At 41.1% G+C, this 24,291-nt stretch overlaps 1 protein-coding gene across 3 annotated transcripts in view; it reads left to right on the top strand.

Moving 5' to 3' along the window:
- Nucleotides 1-5,781: 5,781 nt before the first annotated feature.
- RGS22 (regulator of G protein signaling 22) overlaps nt 5,782-24,291 on the top strand; it is a 157,198-nt gene continuing 138,688 nt past the window's right edge. For 2 of the 3 annotated variants that reach the window (XM_061604071.1, XM_061604060.1), the window contains exons 1-2: nt 5,782-6,250; nt 16,707-16,735. In XM_061604071.1, coding sequence (XP_061460055.1) covers nt 6,211-6,250; nt 16,707-16,735 — 69 coding nt within the window. In that variant the 5' untranslated portion in view covers nt 5,782-6,210. Of the gene's footprint in view, nt 6,251-16,706; nt 16,736-24,291 lie in introns of those variants that run through there. The other variant, XM_061604080.1, reaches the window with a different exon arrangement.

The following is a 24,291-nucleotide window of genomic DNA, read 5'->3' as shown; positions in this document are numbered from 1 at the left end:
CGGGTGGTGCACGCCCTGGTCTTCTCTCGCTTAGACTACTGTAATGTGCTCTACGTGGGGCTACCCTTGAAGACGGTCCGGAAATTACAACTGGTACAGAATGCGGCGGCACGGCTGATTAAGAACAGCCGCTGCCGGGATCATATCACCCCAGTGCTAGAAGACCTGCACTGGCTACCAGTTGTGTACCGAGCCCAATTCAAGGTGGTGTTGACCTTTAAAGCCCTATACGGTATCGGTCCAGTTTATCTAAAGGAGCGCCTCCAGCATCACCAAATATGCCACCTGACAAAATCTGCCTCACAAGACCTTCTCTCGGTCCCACCAGTTAAGACAGCTAGGCTGGTGCGGACCAGAGAGAGGGCATTTACAGTTGTGGCCCCCACCCTCTGGAATTCTCTACCATATGATCTTCGCCATGCCCTCTCCCTGGTAAGTTTTCGCCAAGGACTAAAAACTTGGTTGTTTTAGCGGGCATACAGGACTCCAAGATAGTTTTAGCTTACAGTGTATAGATGTAGGTTGGTGGATTATAACGGTATTATATGTTAAAACTGTATTATATGTTGTGTTTTAATTTAATTATGTACGCCGCCTAGAGTGGCCGTTCATTCGGCCAGATAGGCGGCCTAAAAATAAAATTTTATTATTATTATTATTATAAGATGGTATCTGCAGGAGGCCCTCACCTGCAGAGCGCAGTGATCGACTGGGTATGTAAGGGGTAAGACAGTCTATCAGATATCCTGGTCCCGAGCTGTATAGGGCTTTGTACGCTAAAACTAGAACCTTGAACCTGGCCCAGCAGCAAATGGGCAGCCAGTGCAATTCTTTCAGCAGCGGGGTGATATGTTGGCGATACCCTGCACCAGTGAACAGCCATCTGCCGGGAATGCTTTGATTTGGATTCCTGCATTGAGCATGGGGTTGGACGTGATGGTCTTATAGGCCCCTTCCAACTCTACTATTCTATGATTCTATGATTCTCTTTGCTCAGTTTATTAATATAGTTGCAGTGAATAAACTTCTAGCCATTACCCTGTTTTCCTTTCTGTGGAAGGACTCTAGTTCCCTTAGCTAGCATGCAACTGTGACTGGTCTTCCTCTAAAAGGGTGTACTACATCTATGGAGTTAGAGCCAGCCAAAATGTTGTACTTTTTAAAAAGCAGATACAGAAAAATGTTACATTTGAATGCAGCAAATGTATGCTTGCTAATCCGCATGCACATGTACACTTGTCAAGCAAGAATTGGCTACAGGTCCTGCTAAGTGTATATTTGGTGACAAATCCACAGTTATACCTCATAACATATGAGATAGCCCTGAATATCATGCCATTTGAACATATGGGGATATCTTTCCAGGATCTCACAAGGCTGCTTTAAACATCATATTTGTGTTTTCCCCCCCCCTGTATTGAGAGTGTTTCTATATTGGGAGGTAAGAGCTGTATATAATCATGTTTGAAAGTGTTGCAAACATGAATTGGGTGATAGCAGCCTGAAGACCCCTGAGCTTGTTCTATTCTTATTCTATTGTGGGGATAGTAATACTTCTGTTTACAGCTGGTTTTCATCCATATGAATCTGCAAGACTTCTGTCTACTCAGAACTGATCTTAAATACTTTGAATTTCATACTGCTCAAAATACTGGTTTTAGTGCAGAATGCATAGTCTTTCCTTAAAATATATTCAAAAATAAAGTAATAAATCCTGTTTCCTCCAAGTGGTTTTACAAGAGGGAAAACAATATACTTTGTAAACCAATCAGAGGTTTTTACATTCAAGCAGTATATAAATTTTGTTAAATAAATAAAAAATAAATATATGGCTCAGAAGTTGCCTCTGCCCCAGTACTACTTTTTTCTCTGCTGCCTTTCACATAATCCTTGGCAATTTGTCCACAAGACAGTTGTTGTAGGGGGAAAAGTCTAATTGGCCGTGGGCGGCTGTGTACAAGCTTACAACAAGCTTAAAACACAGCTAGGTCATTCTTTTCCTCAATTTGGATCAAAGGTGGTTTGTGGGGAAACGCATCAAAATGCAGTATTTCATAAGAAACAACAGGATAGATATGGATTACATGGCTAATGCTGTGTTTGTATACACAGCCTTTGTGTAAGCTGTATTGATGTACAAGTCGTATACACTGTGTACAATGACATGAGAAAGGAAAGAAAATCCTACGAATAGAAATTCTTTGTCAGCATAGATATTTATACAAGATGATAATATGAGTTGGGTATAAATAAGGGTCCAGTGGTTCTAAAATACATAGAAAGAAGATGGTTACCTTAACACGACGAATGTTGAAGTAGATAACGATAAAACTAATAATAGATGCCATAAAACAAGAGGCAAGGAGAGCAAGTCAAGTGAAGAATTCCTTTCCAAAAAAGTTCTGTCACAGCATGGAAATATCTTGATTCCAAATTGCCTGTGCTTTTCCATTACTAGAATGAAATTAATTACAGCAGAATCCATGCCATACGAACCCAAGTGATATAAACCAGACAACTAAAACACCCATTCTCTCTCCCTCTGAGTACTTTAAGCTGCTGCCAGATGATCTTGTGAGAAACTGAGGGCATTCTTTCATTGTTGAATTTGGATCTTCAGGGAAGCTTTTGCTGAGAGGCATGTAGGAGGGTTTGGAGTGAATAGGTTCAGAGTACTAAACATCTTCCACTCCCTGGTGTTTGATATCTGAGGCTCCACTGTGCATTATTCATTGAAATAGACTCGATTTCACCACTAGGGGACATCAAAGGTTCACCTTCCAAAAATACTTCAAGAATGTTTTTTAAAATATCCTGAACTAATGCTTTTAGGCGATTCAGTGCATTTGTAAACTTAATATCATACTTTTGTACTCCAGTCTTGCCTGCCAACTATAGCCAATGAGTATTTAATATTTAAAATGTGTTCCCTTTGGCTATCAGTTATAACTTACTGCTCTGAGAGGTTTATTTCAGTGAGATCATGTTAAAAACCTGGAAGGCAAAGAAGAAGCTGGCTCATCAGGACTAAGTTATAACTTCTTGGTCTCCCTGACAGCCCAATGCCTATCCAAAGCAACCGGCTGAGCACACATAGTAGAACCAGAGCTTGGAAAAGTTACTTTTTTGAACTACAGCTCCCATCAGCCTAATCCAGTGGCCATGTTGCCTAGGGCTGATGGGAGTTGTAGTTCAAAAAAGTAACTTTTCCAAGAACATTTGTTGGAAATAAGAATATTCAGTATAGATCTGGAAATACAAGTACTCCAATAAATGGAGTTGTCAATAGGTTGCTGACATGACAGGGGATAAATCCCAGTCTTGTTATTTTTTGTGGCAATAGGATGACAAGGATAGTCTTACAACAGACCTCCAGAACTCTGTGGAATATATTCCCTGGTTTAGTGGCTGTTTCGTTAGCGTCTTAGAATAATAACAAACTTTGATCATGAGTAGAATCATGTTTTCATATCAATTTCATTGTAGTGTCAAAGGTTTTTCTTTGCTGGAATAATTACATTTGTAAAATGCTATCCAACAGAGTTAACATAGAAAGTGAATGGATTATTCAACCTGAGTTGTCTGTGCTCCACTGTTGTTATCTTGACTGCACTGAGATAGTTGCATCTGGCTTGACTTTAGTTGTCTGATTGTTTGAATGTGAGGTTGGAGTTCAAGGCATTTGGAGGCTCAGTGTTGCCCATTTCTATTGATAAATTTCAACTGATAATTTTCCACATATATAGAAGAACGGTGGGCAAACTTGTGAGTGGGACCCTTGCCCACACTGGCTGAGAGGGTTATTTTTTCCTCTGAGAGTACAGGATGTCAGATAGCATTAAATAAAAAAAAGTAGTTCAAATTTCAATCTTATGTTCTTACCAGAGGAAAAGCCCCCTTGAACACAGTTTGGCTGTTTATGACCAAGAATGCATAGAGTTGAACTGGTACTCTGGCAGCCTGTGCTAAAAATAAAATCTGACGGGTTTTTTTAAACATTACCAAAATATTGACATGCACAAATTCATGGAGATCTTGGACTTTCAATTTCCATTATTTATGAGGGAATAAATATAAAATGCAGGTTACAGCTACTGTGAATAGTAATCTGAGGTGAGTGCAGTATACTCAGTTCAAAGAAGGGAACTGTATGGGCACAGAAAGTAAATGACAGACAGCCCCATGAACAAAGGAATAAGGGCATAAGCAAAAACAGAGATTTGGAATGCAGACTGTTGCATGACAGTACTGGAATCCTTTGACATTACTTACTCTTCACCTCTAATTTTCCCATAGCCCAAAGAAAGTTTCTTCAGGCTGTAAAGTATGAGATTTGCTACAATTTAAATGATCAGGTTTCAAACCATACATATTTTCACATAGATCAATAAATAAATGCTCAAATGTAAAATGAAATCCTTAAAATAAAATCTCAAAGTTGATAACATATTGTAGGGGAATTAACTTCATTGATAAATGTGATCAGCATGTTGTGTTTGCAGATTTGTTTTAACTCTGTTATATCAGTCACATTAGGCTGAAAGATTGTCAGAGGGAAAAGTGCCACCTTGGTATACAACAGAAATAGGGAATCTGAAGGTCCTTACATTGTATGAGGTTTCACAAAGCACATGTCAACCATAGGCCTCATCTGCACTATACATTTAAAGCAACATGATACCACTTTACACAACCATGGCTTTCTCCCCAAGAATTCTGGGAACTGTAGTTTGTTGAAGGTACTTAGAGTTAGGAGGCCTCTGTTTCCTTCAGAGCTACAATTCTGAGAGTTGCCAGGAGAGGAAGGACTGACTGTTAAACCACTCTAGGAATTGTAACTTTGTGAGGGGAATAGGGGTCTCCTAACAACTCTCAGCACCTTTAACAAACTCAGTTCCCAAGATTCTTGTGGGGAAAGCCATGGTCCCAGGCTATGATCTGAAGGCTCATAAGGCCAGCTCCTTGGTGAAGCTTAAGCAGGATTAGGTGTGGTCAGTGCCTGGATGGGAGACCAGATGGGAACCATATGTAAGCCGCCTTGGGTTTCATGAAAAGAAAGGCGGGGTATAAATGTAATAAAGAAATAAAATAATGATTGTTTAAATTAGTATGATACTGCTTTATATGTATGGTGCAGATGGGGCCATAGACAGTAAATTCAGAGCAACTATTGTCTATATTAGTTTTGTATTCAAATTACTCCAAGCCTCTAAAAGGTAGAAAGGATAAAATGTTTTGTCCCTGTTTGGCCCTAAACCTTTGTATCTACGGGACAGGACAGGAAAAGAAAGGAAAAGAAAAGCAGTCTGTTGAAAGAGTAGCTCATCCATGGAAGTGGAAGGTCTGTGTCCTGTCAGACTAGTCTTGGCATTCTTTTGAAACGGAGGGCTTTTGCCACAGGGTTGTTTGCCTAAAGGGGAGGGAGGGAGGGAGGCTTGCCAGACAAGAGCAGATAAGAATTCTACACCGTGTAATCGTCACCAAGGCTGCATTAGGTGTTGTTAAACGCATCACAATAGAGACTGTCTCTGCTGGAGAAATAATAATCATTTCGTCTCCTCATCGGCGATCAAACTATTCCGCTTGCACAGGGTGGGAACTGCAAGCACCGTGGGCAACACCTGGTGGCCCCTACCAGCAAGGCAGTCTTCGCAGCCTCCAAAAACTAGAGACAGGCTACGAGACCGGCAAGCTCTTTTCAGAATCTGACGTCGACAGCTGGGGCTACAGAGGGCGCTGTAAACTTTTGCAGGCCCGGTCTTGCGCCTCTTAAGGGGCTAAGGCAAGGCGTACCTGAAGAAACCATTGTCCGCCTACTGAGGGCAAATTCTCGCCTTGGTTAAGCTACTGTGATTGTTTCTTTGGCACGCTTCAGTTTATCCGGCTGGCTAGCCAAGCCGAGCAAAAGCCGTCGCCACCAAGACAAATGTTTGTTCATGGAGACAAGAAACCTTGTTTTCCCCGTGCACTGTCTGCAGCAGCTCCATAGCAACCCAGCTTTGCTGTGAGACCACACAAAAACGAAGACCAAGGTATCAGTGCCGAGCTCCCAGCAATTCGGGCGGGCCCAACGTTGAGGCTTCGCTTCGTTGCCGTCTCTCTGCTCGGGCCCAGCGGGAGCTGCCCCCCCCCGCGGCTGTCCTTTGAGGACCATGAGACTTTAGTGCAACGCTCTTGTGGAGCGGGGATCACGAACTCCACAGAGTCCGTATGCGCATCCTCACCATGCGGGAGAAGAAGCTCACCACGGGTAGGTACCGTGTGACCTGAAAGGTTGCAGACAGACAAGGAAGAAAATGGGATGTCTTTCGCTCATCATCCAGCCAGAGCTCAAGTGTCAGTCAGAGGGAGGGAGAGAAATGGGCGCCGAAAGGAAAATCCCTTGCTGTGAAAGCCAGCCATCCCACGCAGCTCTAAGAGCATGTTCACAAGTATGCTCAGAAGCGCTTTTTAGACGGGAATGCGTTACGTCACGTGTGAACGTTGTTAATGGGGAGGGAACAGGAAAAAGATGCTGGATTGTTTTTGCAAGCAACACTCACTTTTTTATTTGCATTTCCCACATCTGTAACAATGTAAAACACTGGTGCTAAGGTAAATTGGATTTTAACTTAGTTCTTTCCCCCCTTTCAATCCGAGGCTACAAATTATTTTGAGGCTGCAGTCCTCTACCCTTTATTTAGGAGTAAGCCCCACTGAACTCAATGTGACTTATATCTGAGTAGAGTTGTATAGGACTGTGCTGTTAGCAGTCACTTGTGAAAACTCTTTAACATACAAGGCTAAACAATGTTGGTTTTTCATTTGCATTTGAGATGTGGGGAAACTTAAAGGTGATTTAAGCATCTCTTGTGAAAGCAGCCAAATGTGGTATTTAAACACATCTTAGCATCCATCACCCATTTTGGGCTAAATACATACTTGATAGGTGATATTTAACATGCCTGATTCAGAGGTTGGGCTCAGCTTAGTAAGAATTGTGCCATTGTGCATGTGAAGAGATAATAAAAGTGAGAGTGCTTGGGTCATACACAGAGTACCCTTTTCATCACGAAGTAACCACAAGCGACTTCAGAACTGAACTGTTTTGCTGCAGAAGACTAAAAGAGTCTTGTGTGGCATCTTTGAGACTACCATATTTATTGTGGTATATGCTTTGTGGGCCAGAGCCTACTGTATCAAATGCATGAAATGTTCTCCTCAGTTAACTTTAAGCCTTTAAGGTGCAACATTATACTTTTGACTATTTTTAGGAACAACTCCCACATTGATCAGAATTGGGATGAAATGAAGTAGGCTTGAGGCCTACCATCTTATATTCTGGTAATTAAGGACTCTCTGAAGAGTGAATATAGAGTCCTCAGAGGTGGCCCTAAAAATTAATGGCATGGAGACTATACTTATGCATTGGATCCTGGGAGAGAGCAGTCTGCTTCCTTGTTCCAGAAGCTAATACAAACAGGGGTCTTCATTGTATTTATTCCCCAGTTAAGAGGATAATTTGTTACTGGACCCTCAGATCCACACTATTCCACAGGAGAACCCACAATTAGGGTTACCAGATCAGAAGCATCCCAAACCCTGAGATTTTGAGGGCGGGCCTGACTGATGTCATGGGGCGTGCCTGAATGATATCATGGGGCAGGTCCAAGTGATGTCATGGGGTGACGACATTAAGCATGATACATTAAGCATCAACCACAGTTGCTTGACTCGTACAATTCATACAAAAACATTTCTCTGATTGGAAATTAAGATAGAAATCTTAGCTAAAAGATGGAGCCTGGGTAGGGAACATTTAATCTAGCCAACTTGCTTCTGGCAAAAAAGGTTTATGTGCCCTGATGCCAGGCCAGTTACCAGAAGGCCATTGTAGGAAGAAAGGAGCCTAGTGTTGTGGAGATGTTAAATGGGAGCACTCAGGAGTAAAGAAGCCCCCGAAGGTTGCCATTCTAAACACACTTACTAAGGAACTAAGCTGCATAGGAGTAGGACGTACTTCTCAGTGGATATGGTTCGGATTGTGTTGTTGGTAAAGTTTGACTAGGGATCCTTTGCAAAGATATGCATATCCAAGTAGGGTTGGCAACCCCCTGCCTGGAATGCCCTGCCCCTACCTTTTAACATCCAAATTTCTTTATAGATTTGACCCTTCACTTCAGAAACAGGTCTGAGAAATAAGAAGATTCTCTACCCTTTTCTGTCTTCCCTGTGGGCTGCTATAACTCACTTTGTCAGCCAACCCAATTCCAGTGAATTTAATTGACAAAGAGAAAACACACATGATTTTGTCTACCTTCATAGGCAGTATCTTAGGAACAAGCAGCCACACTGCCCAGTATGTGAATTCTCTTTTACCGCTATTGGGCAAGAAACAAACAACAAGGTGCGTCATCAGTGGGTTTAAGAAGGTTTAGTGGAGTGCATGGAACCACTGTTGTTGCTTCTGTGGATGAAAGAGAGTGAGGATAAAGGTAAATGAAATGCAAATAGAAAAAGAAAAAAAGACAGTGATGATTTCAATGCAATACCATACCAACCACATCAAGATTCCTATGAGTAAGGCAGAAAGCTAAGCATCCCACAACTAGTCAGGATTCCTAACCAAAAACCAAAACTAAAAAAATCCTGGCCAGTCAGCCAAGGTCACAGAAATCACCTTGCAGCACAACCTGACCTCGGGGCTGCAGTTAGTGCAGAATAATGTGGCATGATTGCTGACATGAGTGAGATCCTATCAGCACATAATACCTCTGCTCTGAAATCTGTACTGGTTGCTGATTTGCTACTAGGCCAAGTTCAAGGTGTGCTTTCCATGTTACGGGTGCCACATAGTACTTGTTCTGTTCTTGTAAGAAACCAAACCTTTAGTGTGGCAGCACCTACGCTTTGGAATTCCCTGCCTATTGGCATTAGCAGGTGCCTTCATTGTACTCTTTTTGGCACTTTCTAAAAATATTTTTGTTTAGGCAAGCCTACCCAGGCATGTAGAAGCTATTTTTAAAATCTATTTTAAACTCATTGTTGGTTTTATTATTTTGAATGTTTTTAAATACCTGTCTTTAATTGTTTTTGCCAATAATTTTATTGTTTTGATTCCTGCTATAAACTACTTTGAGGTTTTTTACAATAAAGCAGTATATAAATGTTGTAAATAAAATAAATAAATAAATTTTGGAGTCACTGTGGCCTGTGGGTCTCTTTCCTCTTTTGTGCCAAGTCAGGCCATTTGGTATCATCTAGCTCAGTACTGATGACATGGACTAGCATTGACTCTCCAGAATTCCAGGCAATAGTCTCTTCCAGAGATTGAATTTTGGATCCTTGTATGCAAAGTATGTGCCCTAACACTGAGCTACACCCCTTTTTAAAAATGTATCTTTTTAAATTGTTCTTTTCAATTCACTAATGAATGCATAGCATAGTAGGGCAGATTCACACCGTACATTTAAAGCACATTCAACATATATTTGAAGCACATTAATCCCACTACATAATCCTGGGAACTGTAGTTTGTTAAGGGTGGTGGGAACTATAACTGAGGGGGAAACTTTACTTCCCAGGATTCTTTAGGGGAAGTCATGTGCTTTAAATGCAAGTTGGATGTGCTTTAAATGTATTATGTGGATCTCCATTACTTTATAAACTTTGCCTACGTATAAATCGTTTTAATTAAATTTTAAAATGGAAATAAGCTATAAAGTTTACTTGGTGACCATGGGCTACGCAGCATCTCTCAGCCTAACCTGTCCCACAGGGTGAAAAGAACAGAGGGGGACAGTGACCACCCCAAAGAAGAAGGACACACTTAAAATGTAGATGAAATAATCATTTGTAAATAATAATTTACAACCTTAGTGTGAAATCAGATACATATCAAGACATATTATGAAAAATATTTATATGACTGTCAAAGATGTTTTTTATTTACACTACCTGTAAAGATATTTATAGTGCAATCCTATGCATGTTTACTCAGAAGCAAGCCCAGTGTATTCAGTGGGGCTTACTCAGACAGGGAAGCACGCATGGGACTGCAATTCAGTGATAAGGAACTTCACTCACCCAATCCAAATTCAGAATCATGCCACTTTAAGCTGTTTTGCAACTGTTTTATATTTGTTTTATGGTTACTGGATTTTAAATGGATTTATTTCTTGTTGTGAGCTGCCTTTTTTTCCAACTCTACCTCATAGGGTTGCTGGAAATATTCCATATATGCACACACTGGAGATGTAAAAATACATACACCTAGAGTTGCCAGGTTCAGGGCCTAAGACTGATCCTGTATCTTTAGGAGAAGAGAAAGTCAGCCAAGTGCAGGTGTTCTTGCAACACTGTAATGGGAAAAACCACAAGGTGGAATTCTCCCTTCCTCCTTTAAAAGGTGTGCAGGGGGAAGGGAGAATTCCACCTTGTGGTTTTTCCCATTACAGTGTTGCAAGAACACCTGCACTTGGCTGACTTTCTCTTCTCCTAAAGATACAGGATCACTCTCAGGCCCTGAGCCTGGCAACCCTACATACACCCCATATAATAGTTTTTTGTCAAAACCAGTTGGCCATTGCAGAACATTTTTTTTAAAAAATAACTATTTGTTTCCTGCCAAATAAAAGCAGTGACACCTAAGTAAACTCTGCCTTACTGCTTAAAAAGAAAAGGATGGGGGGGGGGAGAAAGATTTACAACACAATCCTTTTCTATGTTCACTCCAAAGTCCCATTAATTTTCAGCACAATCCTAACCATGTTTACTCAAAAGTAAGTCCTACTGAATTCAATGGGGTTAGCTCCCAGGTATGTGGAATTAGCACTGAAGTTTTACTCCCAGAAAAAATTCATATTGGGAAGGTTTTCAAAACAGGTTATGAATAAGACAAATAAGCTGCCCTGTTCCACAGTCCTGCAAAATTTAAACTTTGTTTGACTTCTTAATTAGAAAAGTATAATACTGAAGCATGTACACTTTTTAAAACTTCTGTTCAAAAATTATTTGAAAAATAAAAAGTATAATATACCATTTTTGCAAATAATTAGACAGACCTTATATGTACACTTTTATGCCTACCAAGATCCTGCTGTGATCTTCTGATGTAGTGCAATCCTATGCATGTTTACTCAGAAGCAAGTCCCAATCCTGTACAGAGAAAGTACTTTATGCTGCTGAAAGCTATATATTTACTGAATTCCTGATGTGAAAGGAAACAGGAAATTAAACTGTTCTCAGAACCTGAAATGAGATTTAGCTCTTGCTTTTGTGAATCACAACCCTGACATCTTATTGGTTAAAAAAGTGAAATGGCAGGGATTAGAGCAGAACTTAGAGCAACTAACAGAAGTTAAGAACATAAGAAGAGCCTGCTGGATCAGGCCAGTGGCCCATCTAGTCCAGCATCCTGTTCTCACAGTGGCCAACCAGGTGCCTGGGGGAAGCCCGCAAGCAGGACCCGAGTGCAAGAACACTCTCCCCTCCCGAGGCTTCCGGCAACTGGTTTTCAGAAGCATGCTGCCTCTGACTAGGGTGGCAGAGCACAGCCATCACGGCTAGTAGCCATTGATAGCCCTGTCCTCCATGAATTTGTCTAATCTTCTTTTAAAGCCATCCAAGCTGGTGGCCATTACTGCATCTTGTGGGAGCAAATTCCATAGTTTAACTATGCGTTGAGTAAAGAAGTACTTCCTTTTGTCTGTCCTGAATCTTCCAACATTCAGCTTCTTTGAATGTCCACGAGTTCTAGTATTATAAGAGAGGGAGAAGAACTTTTCTCTATCCACTTTCTCAATGCCATGCATAATTTTATACACTTCTATCATGTCTCCTCTGACCCGCCTTTTCTCTAAACTAAAAAGCCCCAAATGCTGCAACCTTTCCTCGTAAGGGAGTCGCTCCATCCCCTTGATCATCCTGGTTGCCCTCTTCTGAACCTTTTCCAACTCTATAATATCCTTTTTGAGATGAGGCGACCAGAACTGTACACAGTGTTCCAAATGCGGCCGCACCATAGATTTATACAATGGCATTATGATATCGGCTGTTTTATTTTCAATACCTTTCCTAATTATCGCTAGCATGGAATTTGCCTTTTTCACAGCTGCCACACACTGGGTCGACATTTTCATCGTGCTGTCCACTACAACCCCGAGGTCTCTCTCCTGGTCGGTCACCGCCAGTTCAGACCCCTTGAGCGTATATGTGAAATTAAGATTGTTTGCTCCAATATGCATAATTTTACACTTGTTTATATTGAATTGCATTTGCCATTTTTCCGCCCATTCACTCAGTTTGGAGAGGTCTTTTTGGAGCTCTTCACAATCCCTTTTTGTTTTAACAACCCTGAACAATTTAGTGTCGTCAGCAAACTTGGCCACTTCACTGCTCACTCCTAATTCCAGGTCATTAATGAACAAGTTGAAAAGTATAGGTCCCAATACCGATCCTTGAGGGACTCCACTTTCTACAGCCCTCCATTGGGAGAACTGTCCGTTTATTTCTACTCTCTGCTTTCTGCTTCTTAACCAATTCCTTATCCACAAGAGGACCTCTCCTCTTATTCCATGACTGCTAAGCTTCCTCAGAAGTCTTTGGTGCGGTACCTTGTCAAACGCTTTTTGGAAGTCTAAGTACACTATGTCCACTGGATCACCTCTATCTATATGCTTGTTGACACTCTCAAAGAATTCTAATAGGTTACTGAGACAGGACTTTCCCTTGCAGAAGCCATGCTGGCTCTGCTTCAGCAAGGCTTGTTCTTCTATGTGCTTAGTTAATCTAGCTTTAATCATACTTTCTACCAGTTTTCCAGGGACAGAAGTTAAGCTAACTGGCCTGTAATTTCCGGGATCCCCCCTGGATCCCTTTTGAATATTGGCGTTACATTTGCCACTTTCCAGTCCTCAGGCACGGAGGAGGACCCGAGGGACAAGTTACATATTTTAGTTAGCAGATCAGCAATTTCACATTTGAGTTCTTTGAGAACTCTTGGGTGGATGCCATCCGGGCCCGGTGATTTGTCAGTTTTTATATTGTCCATTAAGCCTAGAACTTCCTCTCTCGTTACCACTATTTGTCTCAGTTCCTCAGAATTCCTTCCTGCAAATGTTAGTTCAGGTTCAGGGATCTGCCCTATATCTTCCACTGTGAAGACAGATGCAAAGAATTCATTTAGCTTCTCTGCAATCTCCTTATCGTTCTTTAGTACACCTTTGACTCCCTTATCATCCAAGGGTCCAATCGCTTCCCTAGATGGTCTCCTGCTTTGAATGTATTTATAGAATTTTTTGTTGTTGGTTTTTATGTTCTTAGCAATGTGCTCCTCAAATTCTTTTTTAGCATCCCTTATTGTCTTCTTGCATTTCTTTTCCCAGAGTTTGTGTTCTTTTTTTTTTCTTCATTCGGACAAGACTTCCATTTTCTGAAGGAAGACTTTTTGCCTCTAAGAGCTTCCTTGACTTTGCTTGTTAACCATGCTGGCATCTTCTTGGCCCTGGCGGTACCTTTTCTGATCTGCGGTATGCACTCCAGTTGAGCTTCTAATATAGTGTTTTTAAACAACTTCCAAGCATTTTCGAGTGATGTGACCCTCTGGACTTTGTTTTTCAGCTTTCTTTTTACCAATCCCCTCATTTTTGTGAAGTTTCCTCTTTTGAAGTCAAATGTGACCGTGTTGGATTTTCTTGGCAATTGGCCATTTACATGTATGTTTAATTTAATAGCACTGTGGTCACTGCTTCCAATCGGTTCAACAACACTTACATCTCGCACCAGGTCCCAGTCCCCACTGAGGATTAAGTCCAGGTTTGCCATCCCTCTAGTCGGTTCCATGACCAACTGGTCTAGGGAATAGTCATTTAGAATATCTAGAAACTTTGCTTCTTTGTCATGACTGGAACACATATGCGGCCAGTCTATGTCCGGGTAGTTGAAGTCACCCATTACTACCACATTTCCTAGTTTGGATGCTTCCTCGATTTCATATCTCATCTCAAGATCTCCCTGAGCATTTTGATCAGGGGGACGATAGATCATTCCCAGTATTAAGTCCCTCCTGGGGCATGGTATCACCACCCACAACGATTCTGTGGAGGAGTCCGCCTCTTTTGGGTTTCCAGCTTGCTGGATTCAATGCCTTCTTTCACGTATAGAGCGACTCCGCCACCAATACGTCCTTCCCTGTCCTTCCGATATAGTTTATATCCAGGGATAACCGTATCCCACTGGTTTTCTCCATTCCACCAGGTCTCCGTTATGCTCACTATATCAATGCTCTCCTCTAAGACCAAACACTCCAGTTCTCCCATCTTGGTTCGGAGGCTCCTAGCATTAGCATACAAGCACTTGTAAGCAGTGTCTCTCTTCAAGTGTCTTTGGCACTTGTGGTTAGGCCTGTGGTAATTTTGCTCTTCTGAATTTATATCCTGTGCCCCTGCTCTCACAATGCCTACTTCTAGGCCTACCCCTTTTAAAATTTCATCATTTCTTTGGTTTTTATCCCAGGGGGGAGGTTTATTCCGAACCGGACCTTTCTCAGCTCCTGTTGGGTTTCCCCCCTCAGTCAGTTTAAAAGCTGCTCTGCTACCTTTTTAATGTTAAGTGCCAGCAGTCTGGTTCCATTCTGGTTCAAGTGGAGCCCGTCCCTTTTGTACAGGCCCGGCTTGTCCCAAAATGTTCCCCATTGCCTAACAAATCCAAACCCTTCCACCTGACACCATCGTCTCATCCACGCATTGAGACTGCAAAGCTGGGCCTGTCTGGTTGGTCCTGCACGTGGAACCGGTAGCATTTCAGAGAAAGCCACCTTGGAGGTCCTGGCTTTCAGCATCCTACCTAGCAACCTAAATTTTGCTTCCAGGACCTCACAGCTGCATTTCCCCATGTCGTTGGTGCCAACGTGCACCACGACCACTGACTCCTCCCCAGCACTGTCTACCAAACTATCTAAACGATAAGTTGTGGGGGCAGCTGACATTTTGGTGTGTATCTTGGGAATCAGACCATCTAGAATATTTTTTTTATTAAATGAAAGCTGAAAGTCTGGAGATTAAGGTGAGTCACCTGGAGAGGACCTCCAAAAACTGTAGTCTCCGGCTGATAGCGGAGGTCTGGTAACCTTACCCACAATCCAGCACAGAGTGAAGTGTGATAATGTTAATTGAAATCAATGGCTTTTAAGTGTGTTAAATTCTGAGCTGGACTATTGTACACAAATTTAATATCACAAACATAACTTTTTAAATAAAGGTGCACAGTTATATATTTACAAGTGTGAGTGTGTTCTGTCTCCTTACAAGCCCTTCATGTATGTAGTCCTCCATTCTATAGATGGTTAACTGAGTTGTAGAGATGGTGACATCTTATAAAAGACAACACAAGGAGGCTGTGTAATGAAAATACCTAAAGCAGGGGCAACATGCTTGTGGTCCTCCAGATGTTGTTGCACCAACTCTCTTCAGTCCCAGTCAGCATGGCCAACGGTCAGGGATAATGGAAGTTGTGGTCCAACAGTATCTGGAGTGACACAGGTTAGCTATCCCTGCCTTAAACCAAAAGTTCTTAGATCCAAGTCCAATTCTCTGTCTGTCCATTGGATCAGCTGGCATTCAGGAGTGCTTCTTCCATAAGGAAGATTTATCCAGGAGTTGAATCCACTAGATTTTGAATGCGCTAAGTCCTGGAGAAGGACTTAATGAATTCAAAATCTGTTGGATTTGAAGTGAGCATCATACAATATGCTTCGGCAAATGTTGTTGAATGCCCTCTGTTTTTAATTTTTGATGCAACAATTGAAGCTCTCAAGGGTCAATGCATCCCTCAGGTGGGTACTAACTCATAATTTGGCAGACATAGCCATCGTATTTCCCTAAAGTTTATTCCAGAAAATTATCATTTTTTTAAAAAATCGCAGTATTATATTTTTTTTGCTTAGCCTCACTACTCATTTTAATTTCTGTATATCAGTTTCTAAACTGGAAATTATAGGGTTAGCAACTAGCTGGAAAAGAAACACAAACCAACTCAAAACTGTTCCTGTGCTTTTAACAGCAGCTTCATATGCAAGAATCAGCAGGTGAAGCTTTAGTGTGTATGTGATATATGCAGTTAATAAGCAAGATGATCTGCTAATATCTGCATTGTCTGCAGGACAAGCTGCTCTTAATTATACAAGAAAGTAGCTGATAACAAAGTTAGCAACCCTAATGCATGAAAGTAAACATACACATCCAAAACATCCTGACAAGGGCCTGAGTGGTAGCTCCCCAAAATGATTAACATCTCTACCTCCTCTTGACTGTCATTTCCAAGCAAGTACAATTGCCTGTATCTTGCAAAAATATTATCTGGCGTATATCTATTTTACTGTTTTATTGTTGCTGTTTTTTGTTGTGCAAATGGTTGCCATGCCCAGCCCCCAAGAGGTCTTCTGTATCTTTAAAAGTTGTGCAGGAGGAAGGGAGAATTCCACCTTGTGGTTTTTCCCATTACAGTGTTGCAAGAACACGTGCACTTGGCTGACTTTCTCTTCTCCTAAAGATACAGGATCAGTCTTAGGCCCTGAACCTGGCAACCCTAGCTTGGTTCTAAAATGTGCACTGATTTCAGTATTTATTTATCATTGTAACCACTTTTATAGTGTTATTGATCACTGGTAAAATTAATGAAAAATGGAAAATGCTTTGACTGAATAACTGTTTTTCCTTTCTATGTTTCAGTGCCCCCCACTATAAGAGAAAATGAGTTTGTAAGTAAACTATTTTTGTTCCTATCCTCAGTCCATAGAAAAGTCAGGCAGTCATTAAAAATATAAATACAACTGCTCTGTGAAACACCATTTCTTCAGTAAAATAGATGGGCAACTGTAGCTGGGTTGATAGCACTGAATTTCCTCTCCCTCCCCCGTTCCTAGGGTTGGCAGGTTCATGGCCTGAGGCCAGGCCTGGCAACCAAGAGGTCTTCTGTATCTTTAAAAGTTGTGCAGGGAGAAGGGAGAATTCCACCTTGTGGTTTTTCCCATTACAGTGTTGCAAGAACACCTGCACTTGGCTGACTTTCTCTTCTAAAGATACAGGATCAGTCTCAGGCCTTGAACCTGGCAACCCTACCTTTTCCCCATTCATTGTCATCCACTCAACAAGAAAACCTAACTTCTTAAAAAGTCTCATATCACAAGACATGGACAGAAACTGAAGAGGATTTTTAAAATTTTGATGTTAAACATTACTATTATTTTCTTTACTAACAGGGCAATTCTATGCATATTTTTTGGAAGAAAGTCCAATAGAGTTTACTTCCTAGTAAATGTGTATAGGATTGTAGTCTAGCTCTAGATATAAACAAAACTGATATTAAAAGCAGAGGGGAAATTAATTTCAAAATTAATTTCAGACAATAGTACAGATATTCTGGACTAATTAAACTAAAGAATATACTCATTTGTATTAATTAAAATTTGCCAGGTATACATTTAAGTACAAGGCTTGCTATACTTGCAGAGGAATCCTATGCATATCTCCTCAGAATTTCAATGGGACTTACTTCCAGGTAAACGTGTGTAGGATTGCAGCCTTGGGCACACATTTTTAATATGCTGTTAGTTTTACCAGGCTATTGCAGTTGCCACCCTATGCACAATTACCTGGGAATAAGTAGAGTTTGGAAGATTACTTTTAAAAACACTTTAAAAAGGCTTTCAACAAGCCTTTTAAGCTGAGACCTATCTGTGTTGGAATTGTTTTTCAATGTATTTTTTAAAAACAGTATGTTTTTTTAACCCCCTTTTTAAAGATGTCTTTAAAGCTTTAAAAAAATGTTTTTAAAGTTGTTTTGTTTTAATTGTTTTATTGTTATTATTGTATGCTGTACACCGCCCAGGGAGCCATTGGCTAAGGGCGGTTTATAAATGAAATTAAATAAATAAATAAATAAATAAATAATAAATTAATGTATTTTAAGGCCCGTTTTATGATGCTTTAAGTGTTTTTAGCGCTTTTGTTTGCCGCCCTGGGCTCCTGCTGGGAGTGGCGGAATATAAATCAAATAATAAATCAAATCAAATAAATAAAATAATAAATTACAATTACTGTTACATGGCCCCAAAAAGCAATAAATTACCATTACAATTACAATTGCTCTGAAAGGAACTGATTACCATTACTCATAAGTAATTACTACAATTACAATTTAGTTACTTTTTTAAAAAAATTAATGCCTACAAGGTGCTGGCCTTGGCTACTGCACATCTAAGTAGTCTAAAACAACATGAAAAATAAATACACATACACACAGGGTAGTAGAATAAAAAAAAATCCATAAGATTAACAGAATGGCATAATAGAATCTCACATCCACCCCCTACTCCACCCCCACCCCCACCCCAGCAATGGTAATACCCCAACACACATATACTTTTTCACTTGTAATCAAATTTTACACTTGAAATGCTGCTTTTACAATACATTTCTGTTACGTCTCGTCTTTGGTCAAAGAGCATGTCAGACAAGGAATGTCTTTTTACAGTCATTATGTTGCCACCAGTACTGAACAGGTGTTCTATTGCAGCGAAAGCATGCCTGTGTTTTTGCTGCAGAAAACACCGCCGCACCCCTTTCAACTAAACACATTTTTATCAATATGGCAATCCCCTATTATCAAAGACAATGCAAACTTTAGTACTTTACTAGTTGCCTTTGTAATTTTTTTGGTCAATGAAAAAATGGAAATGCACTGCCTTCAAGTCGATCCCAAATTATGGCGACCCTATGAATAGGGACTTCAGTATTCAGAGGGGGTTTACCATTGCCTCCCTCTGAGGCTAGTCCTCCCCAGCTGGCTAGGGCCCGCTCAGCTTGCCACAGCTGCACAATCCAGCCCCTTCCTTGTCCACAACTGCCAGCTGGGAGGCAACTGGGCTCCTTGGGACTATGCAGCTTGCCCACGACTGCATCGGTGGCAGAGCACGTAACCCCTGAGCCACTCCCTGTGGGGGTGATCTTTTAGCTGGCCCTTGACACCCAAAAGACACAAGCAGGGATTTGAACTCACAGACTGTGGACTCCCAGCCAGGCTGTCTTCCCCACTGTGCTAATAGAAGTAACTTAATCCTGTGCATACTTACCTGGGAGTAAGTCCCATTGAACTCATTGGGTAGACATGTATACACGATTGAACTGTCAGAGGTAGAACTTAAGAGACATAACGGAGGTAAACAGAAAATGCACATATCAAAAGTAATCCACCAGAATAAGCATTATCCCGTCTCCTGCAATAAAAAATGTAGTCTTGCACACCATATAGTGAAACTATGGAATTTGCTACCACAAGAAGCAGTGATGGGCACCAACTTGGATGGCTTTAAAAAAGGATTAGACAAATTCATGGAGGCTAAAGCTATCAGTAGCACCTAGCAATGATGGCTATGTTCTATTTCCACTGTCAGAGACAGTAGGCTTCTGAATATCAGTTGCTGGGAATATCAATGAGGAGAGTGTTGCTTGTGCACTCAGGTCCTGCTTCCCGTTAGGTCACCTGGGTTGCCGCTGTAAGAACAGTATGCTGGACTTGGTGGGCCACTGGTTGGATCCAGCAGTCTCTTTTTATGTTCTTGTATGTAATGCAACAAACAACAAAAGTTACTTGTGGAGCCTTACAGACCAGCAATAGCCAAGGTGGTGCCCTCCAGATCTTGTACAATTTGCATCATCCCTGATAATCGGTTATGTTGTCTGAGACTGATGGGAGTTGTATTCCATTAACATCTGGAGGGCACTATGTTGAAGACCCAATTAGATTAACACAACTCTCTTCCCACCTACCCACCTGTTTCAAATACGTCCAGAAAAGTATGTCTCTTAAATTCTATGTCTGACAGCGTGTTCTTTTCAGAGGCAAAAATTAATCTGCAATCCTATATACTTATCCATTTAACATAATGATGCTTAATTTGGAGTAGACATATATAGGACTGGACTTCATCCGAACACATTTTAGCATTTCAGGGGCTATATTTTATTAATGCTGTACCAACTACAACTACCAACTGCTGCTTATGTACATATATTGTCTCAGCCTAAGTTACCTTACAGGGTTGTTGCAAAGATAAATGGGGGGGGAGGGAATGGCAATGGTCATGGCATTCACAAATCTGGGGAAGGGGGCACACACAAGTAATAAGATGTCTGACAGACAGAATGTTAACAGGTGAAGCTTTCCCCATAATTGTATTTCCATAGTAGAAAAGGCTTACTCCATTTAATTTCTATCTGCCCCACAACTGTTAATGCAGAAGAGCCTGATCTCCTGCAATGCCAACCCTAAACCATAAAAAAACTCAAGTTAAAAAAAAAATAATCACAGAATTTGGGCAATTTGTGTTTGTTTTTTTAAAAAAGAATGTCTGTAACTATGAAATACGACATTCACAGGCAAACAAGTTATGAGTCAATAGACATAAACACACACACACAAAGCCTTAACAAACAGCAAAAAAATTACTCTGAGCATGAACATTTTAAATTTTTACTCATCATTGCCTTTGCTTATTTTGTTTTTACTGTCATGGGCCAGTCTCTAACTCTCAGCCTAACCTACCTCACATGGCTGTTGTGAAGATACAGAAGGCAGAATTAAAATGTCTGCAAAAGGAAACTAAGGCTTCAATCCAATACATGTCTACTCAAAGGTAAGCTCTACTGGGTTCAATGGGACTTACTTCCAGTCCTGGAAGTAAGTATGTACTCCAAAACACACTAGCCTGGGAGTAAGTCCAATTAAACCAATGGGTCCAATTAAACCAAACATGTATTGGATTGCAGGTTAGTCCTTGTAATATAGGCATCAAATTTTACTTGCCTTTACCAGACTGATGCATCTTTGTACTATAAAGTGTCATATTTTTTCTCTCCTTCCCCCAGCATCAAGGCTTCAACCAGTCTTTATCTTGGCTAATTAGTGCAATCCTATACCCAATTTGATTTACCTAGGAGTAAGCTCCATTAACATAAAGAGACATATTTCTGAGTAGACTTGTATATATTGTACTGTAAGTTAACTATACAATCATTTTTTACAAGTGCATGTTTCGAACTCTTTGCATTTGCCATGGGAAGGGGGATTTTTTAATTTGCACAAAAGAACTTCCAGGGAATACCTTCCTCAGAAGACGGAAGGGCAGCAGGAAAGAAAACTGGAAGCAGCAGCTGTTTAGGACCCTGGCTGCTTGCTGCCGCAACTTCTGCCTGCCCTTTGCTCACCTCAAAGCCACTGCTGTGAGTAGGATTTTGGTTCTGCTCCTTGCTCTCTCGGCAGCTACTACTTCTCTGCTGGTAAGAGAGGGGAGGCAGGGAGGAAGGCAGAAGCCACTACTCAGAACTTCGCCTGCCAGCAAGCGTCATCTCTCTCACACTCACTGCAAATGCAGCAAAGTAGCCAGGAAAGGCGACGGAGGCCACTTTGAGTGCTAAGTGCAAACACAGCATTAACATACACTTCCCCTCTCAGCCAGCAAGCATCGTTGCTCTCACAATTCAACCACCTCCTGGAGCCTGCCCTGTCACCAGCTAAGGCACATGTGCCCAAGCAAACATTTTCCCAGGGGTGCAAAAAAGTTCAAACATTGTAAATGCAGCAATAGCCAGGAAGGGTGGTGGAGGCTGCTTCACGCGCTCAGTGCAAACACAGTATTCACACATTCTCTCTCAGCCAGCAAGCATAGTCTCTCTTACGATTCAACCACCTCCTGGACCCTGCCCTATCACCAACTAAGATGTGCCCAAGCAAGCATTTTCCCCTGGGGTGCAAAAAAGTTAAACATTGCAAATGCAGCAAAGTAGCTGGGGGGGGGGGAGCGGAGGCCACTTCGCACACTAAGTGCGAAGAAAGTACACATACACATCTCTCACCTCCACAGGTCTTCATCTCCATTCCGCTGCTGACTCCTTCTTCTCCTTCATCCATGTCCTTGCCCTCCAGCTGCTTTCTCCCTTCACTCTATTCTTCTCCACTACTGTCCATTTTTGAAACAATTTTAATATTTCTCTCCACTCCACCACCGTCTCACTCTCCACCTCCTCCCTTGTCGCCTCCTCAACACCCACAGAGCATGAGGGAAGAGCGACACTGTGCAGTATGAGACACATGGCTTTCATTCATGAATCAGAGGAGCAGACTTCCCCTGTGCCCCCCCCCCAGTAATACCCAAAAGTAACACTGAAAATGTTAGTTACACCTCTAATAAAATTATTCCTTGTTCTGTTACAAGCAAACTGTAAAGAAATTACCCACTTGTTCCTCAAAAAAGTAATAAATTACAAGTAATTTGTTTTTCCTAACGAATTACTTCCAAGCTCTGAGAATAAGCACTACTGAACACAAGTCATACTTGTGAGTAGTCAGGGACAGGATTGTGCTAAATGCCCTACATTGAAAAAACGTTTATTTGGTCTGTGCTTATTTTGAAAATATTAATCTAGCTGCTCTTAAGAGATACAAAATTGGTTCATGTAATGTTGATGGTAGATTTTTTTTAAACATAATTGAATAAAGATTACAAAAGGTTAGGTTGTAACTGCAGCTGAAATATTGCACTGATAATATCAGTCGTCATTTCTCTGAACCATCCGGCTTTGTCTTAGTGCTACTGTACTGTGGCTTTAGGAACTTGGACTTGTCAACACTTTCCATTTCTTGGTAACCCTCCCCTCTCACTTTTTGTACACGATACGCTTAAATACAGTGAGGCTTTTCATTCCCCTTTATCTTTGCAAGTCATAGATGCATCGCAGGGAAACAAGGTGGGCAAGTCCTCATGGAAATTGACTTGCCACATCCTTGAGAGTTCTTCCCCCAGCTAGCTAGGGATGTTAGAGAATTTATTATCAGTATGATCAGTTTATGTAATTGTAGGTTTTTAGAGTCTGCAAATCATATATAATTAATGACCTTTTGTGCATTGTTTTGATGTTTCCTTTACATTGAAATGAATGAAAGTTGCACAAATGGTTATGTAACTTATGTAATTGAGTTAAATAGCTGACAGCAAGACAAATAATGTAGTATTTAGTGGAAACTGAGCTGCAGAGGAATGGAAACAACACTGATTGTGACAAGCAGAGATCAGAATGGAAATTGCTGCTTTCCTACATCCCTACAGCTAGGAGACATCAATGCCCATTTCTAGTTTCTTATGTTGGCTGCTAGCTGGAACTCAGGGCTCAAGCAGCAAATAGCAAAATTATACACAAATAAGTGGTGGGTTCACTCACGTTGTTGATAAACTACTCAGTATTTTTCCTTCAGTTCCACGTAGTTGGGATGGCTCTGCCAGGACTCAGCTAGAATGTACTAAGAGCTGTATTATCAAAGACGTCACAGCACTTTGTCATAAAGCTTGGTACGTTGTGCCTGATATGAGGGATGGAAAGACTCTGGCCACATTCACACCAGACATTTATTCCACAATTATTCCACTTGCAATAGTCATGGCTTCACTCAAAGAATCCTGGGAAGGGTAGTTTGTGAAGGGTGCTGACAGTTGTTAGGAGACCCCCTCTTCCTCTCACAGAGCTACCATTCTCAGAGTTCTCTAGGAAGAGGGGCAAACTATTAAATCACTCCAGATGTTGTAGCTCTGCGAGGAGAATAGGGGTCTCCTAACAACTCTCAGCACCCTTCACAAACTACACTTGCCAGGATTCTTTGGGGGAAGTCATGACCTTTGAAAGTGGATTAATGCTAGAGTAAATGTCTGGTGTGAATATAGCCTCCCTGATGGATTTTTAGGCAATAGAGAAGAGAAGCAAAGAGAAGAGACAATATCCTAAACTGGGGTAGCTTCCAGACAACCTGTTTATTGAGCATTCATCTTGATTTGTTTGCAGGAAGATTAGATGACCTTGTGTCAAAGCTAGTGATATCCTACACTTTCCAGTGCATCTTCCCATTACGTTCCTTATCACGAAAAGGCCACGCTTTTGTGGAAGTAGGTTTGGTGCGCAAGACCTCCCAGGGACATTTTCTATCAACATAAAACATGTTGGCAAGCACTTCCTCCTGTTGAGTTTCTGTCATACAGTTAAAGAAAAGCCTTTCCACCTACAGAAGACCTAAGTTTACAAGATAGATAAGGAAGGCTTCCCAGGATTGTTCTTGAATCAGGAAAAAAATCTTGTATTTCTGCCAGCACCGAGAGACTGCAACTAAATCTGAAGATAAATAGAATCTTAAATTAGAATTTTAATTAAGACTTTAAACCAAAACATAATTGCTCAAATCAAATCTTATTGAACTTCTGAAATACATTAA

Source organism: Rhineura floridana, chromosome 1 (genome assembly GCF_030035675.1).
Source record: "Rhineura floridana isolate rRhiFlo1 chromosome 1, rRhiFlo1.hap2, whole genome shotgun sequence".
Classification (NCBI taxonomy): domain Eukaryota; kingdom Metazoa; phylum Chordata; class Lepidosauria; order Squamata; family Rhineuridae; genus Rhineura; species Rhineura floridana.
Note: the sequence above shows the minus strand (reverse complement) of the source record. Positions and strands in the feature narration are given on the sequence as shown.